Source organism: Octopus bimaculoides, chromosome 9 (genome assembly GCF_001194135.2).
Source record: "Octopus bimaculoides isolate UCB-OBI-ISO-001 chromosome 9, ASM119413v2, whole genome shotgun sequence".
NCBI classification, from domain to species: domain Eukaryota; kingdom Metazoa; phylum Mollusca; class Cephalopoda; order Octopoda; family Octopodidae; genus Octopus; species Octopus bimaculoides.
This window is the reverse complement of record NC_068989.1, coordinates 10,737,819-10,747,181: the sequence shown is the minus strand read 5'-3', so window position 1 is coordinate 10,747,181 and position 9,363 is coordinate 10,737,819. Positions and strand designations below refer to the sequence as shown.

Genomic DNA, 9,363 nt, shown 5'->3' with positions numbered 1-9,363 from the left:
ATATATATATATATATATGTATATATTTTTATTTTTATTATTATTATCATCATCATTATTATCATCTACAGACATACAAAATCCTCAAAACGTCTAATGCTTTTTAATATAGACACCAGAAGTATGTTATCACTATGACTTCTTAATAAGTAGAAATATAATTAGAATTAATTAATTGTGCGGTGAAGAAAAGGCATTAGATCAATGGCTAATAATAGGTTGTCAAGAAAGTTCTTGCGGAATTTTTAATTTTGGCTTTAAATGATGTATTTTCAAATTAATTTTCGTTAAATTATTTTGACTTTATATATCATTTTAAAGCCCGTCTTTCGAGATATCTAATCGTGTTACTCTTTTTCTTCTTGAATTATTAGGCCATTTTTTCCGAAACGTTGAATACTACATGGACAAAAAGCAAATTTGCACAATTTTCTTGTTCCAGTTCGAGCTAGGCCGAAAAGCTGCTGAAAAAGTTCGCGATATCAACGATACATTTGGCCCAGGAACCACTAATGAACGTACAGCACAATGGTGGTTCAAGAAATTTCGTAGCGGTGACGAGAGTCTTGAAGATGTAAGCGTAGTGGTCGGCCATCGGATGTTGACAACGATCAACTAAGAGCCTTAGTGGAAGCCAATCCACGCACAACTGTTCGAGAACTTGCTTCTGAATTAGACGTAACGTATAAGACAATTTTCAATCACTTGAAAGAGATTGGAAAAACAAAAATACTTGAGAAATGGATGCCGCACGAATTGAACGACAATAAAAAAAAAACGCCGTTTTGAAGTGTCGTCTTCCTTTCTTTTATGCAACAAGAACGACCCGTTCTCGAGCGGATTGTGACTTGCGATGAAAAGTGGATTCTTTGCGACAACTGGCGTCGCTCAGCTCTGTGGATGGACGCCGACGAATCTCCACGGCACTTCCCGAAGCCAAAGTTGCACCAAAAGAAGGTCATGGTGACTGTTTGGTGGTCTGCGGCCGGTCTCATCCATCACAGTTTTTTAGATCCAGGTGAAACCATTACGGTAGAGAGGTACTGTCAGCAAATGGGGAAGGGAACTAGTCAATCACATCGACCCCAGCGCGTAACTGGTACTTATTTCATCGACCCCGAAAGGATGAAAGGCATTTATGGTTAGCTAACTTAACCAGGCGGTTCGTTGTATTCTTGAGCAAAATCATTCATTTCACGTTACTCTACGATTACTTTAACATTTAACGTGTGGCACACCGTGCACCTATACAGGCAATGTCGATTTGGAGGGAATGAGCTAATGTACTGTATATAAATCCGTGAAGGTTATTCAGCAAAAAATTGCGAATCGGGAGATTATTAAATACACTTAACTCTTGAACAATTCTGTGAATTGCCTACATATACCAGTTAGTTTCCTTGACGTGCCACTTACGTTTCTGAGTATCCGGCATTCAAATCCTTCGCAAGAAAGTCCTCGAGGGCTCTCCCGCCATCAGGACCGCTGTCACCCCCAAACAGCAGGGCGAAGTACTTCCGAAAGGCCTCACACATTTTCTCGGGTTCGTTTACCAAGACGCCATTATGATTCGTCAAAGACCGTATAGTGGAACTATTTCCTTGCCGAGCTTCCACCACTCGGGCCCATCCAGCGGCCTTGATTCCTTCACTTCCCATCGCACGTAACTTAACTCTGGCAATACTTCCCATGTGTTGGGTTTCAAGATGCTGGTTTAACTCCAGTCTTTTCACCTTCACTTGGTCCGCATTATCAGTCCTCCGGGTTTCTTCTAGTTCCTTAACTAAACCATCTCCTATAATAATAGATTCATATTTGATGGCTCTTTTTAGGGCGTACCACCATTTGTTATTAATGATGGACCTGTCAATGCCCTCTGTACTAACATCTTGATCCGCTTTCTGTATTCCTCAATCGTCAAAAGGGACGTATTGAGTTTCCAGTAGCCAGTTCCCTAACTATGTAACTTATCTATTGTCAGTTTACAGGTAACCATCTTGTGGTCACTGTAGCTGACTAGAAAAAACTGTGGACACTTAGCTATAGACTTATCTGTTTCTCTAATTAAAATCCTATCTAGATATGTTCTGGAAGACCCGTCACTATTTGACCATGTCCACTGTGGAGTGTTCGGGTGTTCCAACCTATATGGATCTGCTAGCTGAAAGCGACATAGCAGATCCCGTAAACCTGGGTTACATTTTCTGTTCGTGTTCGAGCCAACACAATCTTTGTGTGCCCCACATATTGTGTTAAAGTCTCCTAACAATACTAACGAATGCGACGTGGCCAGAAACTTGCCCAGGTCACGAAAATATTCACTTTGCGAGCCCATAATGTTGGGTGCATAAATAGCAACTAGCCTGATTATCTTGCCACAACTGAATATCAGGTCGAGAACAACCAGCCTGCCTTCTGGATCAGAAAAAAAAACTACTTTTTTCTCGGTTACCCGGTTTCTTTTTAGTAAGACCAACACCCCACCCCACCTCCCACCCGACTCGGAGAAACGTATTTCTCATAGCCGTTCAGGGGTGGGGGGACAGATCTCTTGGCCCCTTTACTCGGGTTTCCGTTGCAACAATCACATCCAATTTTCTTGACGTGATATCATTTAGGAAACGTCCTTGCTTCCAACTAGACATCAGGCCACGAACATTTATACGATCAATGTGAATAGACATCACTTACCTACTATTCTGGGGTGTCTTGTGGAGGGGGGGCCCTCCACCTTTTCTTGACATAGGGTTGGAGGTGGCAGGTCTTGAAAAATAGATGGGATAAAATCCTTTCTCATTCCCGAAACTGACTTCCTATAGTCAATAGATAAAATTTTAAACGTCTTACTGTCCATTTCATATAGTTCGTAATTTTCACATTTGTCCGAAAGCTTTCGGTAGTGGTGGAAATTCGCTTTCTGTATCGGTAACCTCCGATAGTGGTGCAAATTCACTTTCTGTATCGGTATCCTTCGGTAGTGGTGGAAAATCATTATCAGACGAATCATCGAACAACAGTTTTTCAATCCTTCTCGCCTTTACATCGGTTGAACCATTCTCATATGAAGATAAACTTCTTGGCATCTTGCCAACAATTTATGTTTCCCCCCACAGGGGAAACACACAATAGTTTTCAAATGAAAACTGTTAAACAAATTAAAACAGTCACAGCAACAGGTAAATTTTAACTGGTGACAAAACAGAAACAATTAACAGAAATTACGCTTACTAATTAACGCACTTCCGCAATAATGATCCCAACTCACACAGACACAACACCGCTAAGCATTTCAGCCGGTGTCACACAGACGAAATACCACTAAGCATGCTAACAGTTCTGCCAGCTCGCTGCCTTAGGTGGAACAAATAATGAAAGGTATTTCCGTCCGATTCTGCCAATTAATAGCTTGGACTACAGACATTAATATCATTTTGCTCGGAGGCGGCGAGCTGGCAGAAACGTTAGCAGGCCGGGCGGAATGCTTAACGGTATTTCGTTTGCCGTTACGTTCTGAGTTCAAATTCCGCCGAGATCGACTTTGCCTTTCATCTTTTAGGAGTCGATAAATTAAGTACCACTTATGCACTGGGGTCGATGTAATCGACTTAATACCTTTGTTTGTCCCCTCTATGTTTAGCCCCTTGTGGGCAATAAAGAAATAAGAAACGTTAGCATACCATACGAAATGCTTAGCGGTATTTCGTCTGTCTTTACGTTCTGAGTTCGAATTTCACCGAGGTCGACAATGCCTTTCGGGGTCGATAAATTAAGTACTAGATGCGCACTTGGGTCCATGTAATCGACTGGCCCCTCCCTCAAAATTTCGGGCCTTGTGCCTAGAGTAGAAAAGAATATCATTTTGTTTGATTTTGTAGGTTCTTTCCGACACAGGCCAGCTTTTCTTTCATCAGACTAGATTTACCATTCACTGTTCCAAATTTTCTTTTACAAAAGGTTTTTATATTAAAATTTATTTGACTTTACAAACAAATCGTTATTATTAAGAATTCTTTACAACAAAAATAATGTTACATTTATTACAACAAAAAATATCGTTTATTTTTTCTCGCCACGCACGCTTTTTTGTGTTTCCTGTTTTTCTTTTTCCAGGTGTTGGTTATGCTTCATGTTTCATGTCGTATATAGTAGCGTTTTATTACAATATTGTTATTGGGTGGAGTTTTTTCTACTTGTTTAATTCATTCTCTGCGTCGTTACCATGGATGACATGCAATAATGAATGGAATACAAAAGATTGCTGGCAACTGGACTGGTTCAATGATACCGCCCCACCAGAGAATGTTACCTATAACCCCAACACCTCGGTGTCTTCGACAACAGAGTTCTTTGAGTAAGTAACTTATTGTTATTAATTGTTATTCTTTTTAATTCAGGCTTGGTTGGAATTCCTGAGGTCTTGCATACATGGCAGGCCTGTTACAGTCTTATGATGTCTGCTCTTTTCAACTATCTAATACTTTCCTGATGATTTTAGCCATGCCAGGGAGGCAAACAAATCATACAATGGAAAAAAGAACAGAGAAAGACCTGCTTGGATGATAAGTCAGGGATCATTCTCAAATAATTTTCAGCTGCATTTTTGATCATTCCAAGTGCTCCTGCAATCACTGGTATTGTAATCGTCTTGAGATGCCACATGTTTTCGATTGCAATCAACAAATCTTTATATTTTCTGAGCTTATCAAATTCTTTTGCCCGCATATTATGATCACACGGTATGCCCACGCCAATCAATAAACAGACTTTATTGTTTTGGTCTTTTTACGGCAATATTTGGTTTATTAGCATTGACAGACTTTATCATCATCATCATCATCATCATCATCATCATCATCATCATCATCATCATCATCATCATCATCATCACCATTATTATTATTATTATTATTATTATTATTATTATTATTATTATTATTATTATTATTATTATTATTATTATTATTATTAAGGCGGCGACCTGGCAGAATCGTTAGCACGTCAGGCGAACTGCTTAGTAGTATTTCGCTTGCTGCTACGTTCCAAGTTCAAATTCCGTCGAGGTCGACTTTGCCTTTCATCCTTTCGGTTGTCGATGAAATAAGTACCAGTTACGCGCTGGGGTCGATGTGACTGACTAGTTCCCTTCCCCAAAATTTTCAAGGCCTTGTGCCTAGAGTGGAAATGATCCTTTCTACTATAGACACAAGGCCTGAAATTTTTGGGGAAGGAGACTAGTCGATTACATTGACCCCAGTGTGTTGCTGGTGCTTAATTTATCGACCCCGAAAGAATGAAAGGCAAAGACGACCTTGGCGGAATTTGCTAGAGTATAAATAATAACAATAATAACAATAAGTTATTATCAATATTATTATTATTATTATTATTATTATTATTTTTATTATTATTATTAAAATTTCAAGCCTTGCGCCAGTAGTAGAAAGGATTATTATTATTATTATTACTTTTATTATTATTATTATTATTATTATTATTATTATTATTATTATTATTATTAAAATTTCAAGCCTTGCGCCAGTAGTAGAAAGGATTATTATTATTATTATCATTATTATTATTATTATTATTATTATTATTATTATTATTATTATTATTATTATTATTATTATTATTATTATTTTTAAAGTCGTCGCACAGTATCCAATATCGTGAGGTTGTTGATTGAAGATATTGTGTCTACCGGCGTTTGTACTGTTTGTCAAGTCACAATACGGATCTTAGACAGACAGTAGTACTTTACGCAATATGCGTCCAGTTCCAAGTAATGCCGATTTTTGTTATACGTCTAGATTGTAGGGTATTTCTAAAGTTTCCAGATGTTTTATCAGATTGTGTAGTATTGAACCCAATGCTCCGATGACAGTAGGGACAACCTTCATATTTGACTCTCGTGGCTGCCACATCTTGGTGATCTCAAGTCTCAGGTCTTCATATTTATCGATCTTTTCTCTTTCTTTCACGATAATATGTAGATTTCTTGGCACTGCCACGTCAGTTATTAGACACCCTTGTTTGTCTCCCTTAAAGGTTACTATGTCCAGCCTTCGGTGCTCTAACACCTTGTCTATCTGGGAGTCAAAGTCCTAGAGGATTTTTACCTTCCCCTTTTCATCTATTACTTTTCATCTATTATTTCATCTTTTCTGGTTTATGTTGATACCAAGCACTCGTTGCCTTGTATCCATGCTTACGGCATAATAGCCAGTAAAAGTTCTGCGCTACCTTGTCGTGCCTGCGCTTGTACTTTTTCTGTGCAAGACTTTCACAAGCACTAACAATGTGAGTCACACTTTCGACCCTCTTCCCACACATTCGGCAGAGGTTCCTTTCATTTGTATGGTATATATCTCTTTTCACTGAGTTGGTATTCAGACAGATACACGCTGAGTAATAAAACATAGATACATGCATTCATTATGTGTGTGAGAGAGGGAGAGAGAGAGAGAGAGAGAGAGAGAGAGAGAGAGAGAGAGAGAGAGAGAGAGAGAGAGAGAGTACGTATTTGTAATGCAAATTAAGGTGACAACATACAACCAGTAGTTAGGAATAGGAATCCATATATTTCTTTATGCATTGAAAGAGACAGCTGTTAAGGGGATCTGTGTAATTGAGTTAAACATTTCTTCCAGTGATCTCAATAGTTACATAGCTCACAGGGTATGTATAGAAAAAAACCTTCTCAGATGATTCACTATAAACTTCGTTCTTTCATATGCTTGCACTTGTGACTTTGACATTACAATAAATCTTATATCGGGGTTCAGGCTGCTTTATGTCTTTTTAATTCTTTTATTTTATGCACCTCTATAGATAAACCAACCTAGTTGCTGCAAAGCTTATGATATTCAAAGTCCCGCTCCCACTAACAGTATTTATAACTCTATCTATCTATGTACAAAAGTATTTCTGCTTAACAGTCGTGTGACCATGACTGATAGGGACTGTCTTTAAATATCATACGGACATACATAATCTTTGTGCATGTATAATCCCGCAAGTTGATTGATGTAACAATTCCACCGGTTATTGAAATGATCTTAACTGATTAATAAATGTGATATCTATATCTTTATTCCTTTGTTTGTTTTATTCCATATTCTGAGACTGATGAATATTTTCTAGATTTTCAGTTTGAGTGGATTAATTTGGATCTGTTGGATATTTTTTCCCCCTTATTAAACATCCTGTCTGCTTGGATTTTGCATGGCGCACTAATTGAAATATTCTCCTGGATTTCCTGAATCTCCTCTTTGTTTACCACACAGAAACACACACACACGCACACGCACACACACATACACACTCACTCACTCACACATAGTTCACTGTTCCATTAAGGTAAGACCAAGTTATTCCACCAAGTGAGCGATAGATATCATTTAATGTACATTGTATAAAGATAAAACCTACTAATACGTCCTAGCTATAGAGACACGAGGCTAAGTAAATTTCTACAACATACTTTGTGTCTCTGAGTAATCTCCAGGCTCTAAGTATACCGTTTGTTCTATTTAAAAATCAGAACCTCGATTCATAACAAATCACGAGGATAAACCAGACAAAACGAGAGGAAAGTTGGTGCAAAAAGTATAAGTGTGAATAAAAACGGAAAAAGAAAAGAAAAGAAAATTAGACTTGCATCCCTTTTGACTGTAAACGTCATTATTAAACTAGTTGTTTATAGAATAATTCAGCAGAGCGGGGTCGAATGTGCAAGGCAGCTGCTCGATCCGGAAAGGCTAGTGTCCTCCAGTTCACCAAAAGAAATTTGTTCATATGCTTGCATTTGTTGAAAATTCTAGATCTAGAATTAAGTGGTGTGGTGAAATTTTGGGATCTAAAACGGATGTGCAACCATTCAGCTATGTATAAGTTGCATATTTTAAATCCGTTTAAATATGGAATGGATTTCTTTACTATTCACCACTTGATTGCATGTAGTGTGCAGTTAGTTTCCAAATCCCATATGTGGCTAACCAACTTTGTGGCTTCACTTTTGTTGATGTATGTATGCTATATTATCACCCTTTTGTATATTTACATAAAAATGCTTATTGTGTCGATAGGAGAAACTTTATATATTTTACACGCATACACGCAATCAGATATAAATGAATGAACGCCCTTACCATTGCACTTTGAATGCACACTCACACACATACACACATACACATATATGTGTGTATGTGTGTGTGTGTGTGTGTGTGTGTGTGTATGTGTGTGTGTGTGTTTGTGTATATATATATATATATATATATATATATATATATATGCGTATTATTTTCTTTTCTCCATTACCTATTCGACAGACGTGAAACACTCAGTCTTCATCACAGTTCCGGTATCGATGATCTAGGATACATAAAATGGCAGTTAGCCCTCTGTACACTCTCCACGTTTATTATACTCTACTTCAGTTTATGGAAAGGTGTTAAAAGCTCAGGAAAGGTAAGTTATATATTTGTTGTGCTGTCGTTGAAATAGTTTCATTTCTTTCGACGAAGATGAATTGCAATGGTCAAGTGGAAGAGACGTCGCGTTAAAAGAAATGTAGTATTTGAAACAGCCGTAAGTTTGCTTCTAGCATTTATACTCGTGTCATGCCTGTTTTCTATGTGTAAAACAGCTGAAATCCTCTTGTCCCACAATTCAAAATCTCCTCGCAATAGGCAAATCTAATGTAGAGGTCGAATGTAAAAAATTATTTGTAATAACATGGTTGAATTTTTTTAAATGTTAAGTTCTGCTCTAATTCATCCATGTGGTACAAGGAATATATATGAATGCATATACGACGGGTTTCCATTCAGTTTACGTCTACCAAATTCACTCACAATGCATTGATAGGCCTGGGACTATAGTAAAAGACACTTACCCGAGGTGCTGCGCAGCCCATAGTACGTTGCTTTTAAACTAGCTTCTTAACCACACAGCTATGCCTGCGCACATCGAAATAATATTGAAACAATATTATGATGTTGATTATTCCACCGAGGGTGACTTTACTTTTCTTCCTTTTGGGGTCGATAAGATAAGTACCAGTCGAGAACTGAGATCTATGTCATTGACTTACCCCTGTGTGTGTGTGTGTGTGTGTGTGTGTGTGTGTGTGTGTGTGTGTGTGTGTCTGTGTCTGTGTCTGTGCCTTTGTCCACCACCACCGCTTGACAACTAGTGCTGGTGTTTTTATTTCCTTGTAACTTAACGGTTCGGCAGAAGATGTAGATAAAATAAGTACAAGGCTTTAACAAATGTAAATATTATGATCGATTCACTTCAATAAAATTTTTCAACGCGGTGCTCCAGTATCGTCGCAGTCTAATGAGTGAAACAAGGGAAAGA

At 37.9% G+C, this 9,363-nt stretch overlaps 1 protein-coding gene across 2 annotated transcripts in view; it reads left to right on the top strand.

The window, feature by feature from the left end:
* LOC106877345 (sodium-dependent noradrenaline transporter) overlaps positions 1–9,363 on the top strand; it is a 131,367-nt gene that overhangs the window by 96,328 nt on the left and 25,676 nt on the right. For both annotated transcript variants that reach the window (XM_014926226.2, XM_052970413.1), the window contains exons 4-5: positions 4,111–4,351; positions 8,331–8,469. In XM_014926226.2, the coding sequence (XP_014781712.1) occupies positions 4,111–4,351; positions 8,331–8,469 (380 nt within the window). The remainder of the gene's footprint in view (positions 1–4,110; positions 4,352–8,330; positions 8,470–9,363) is intronic.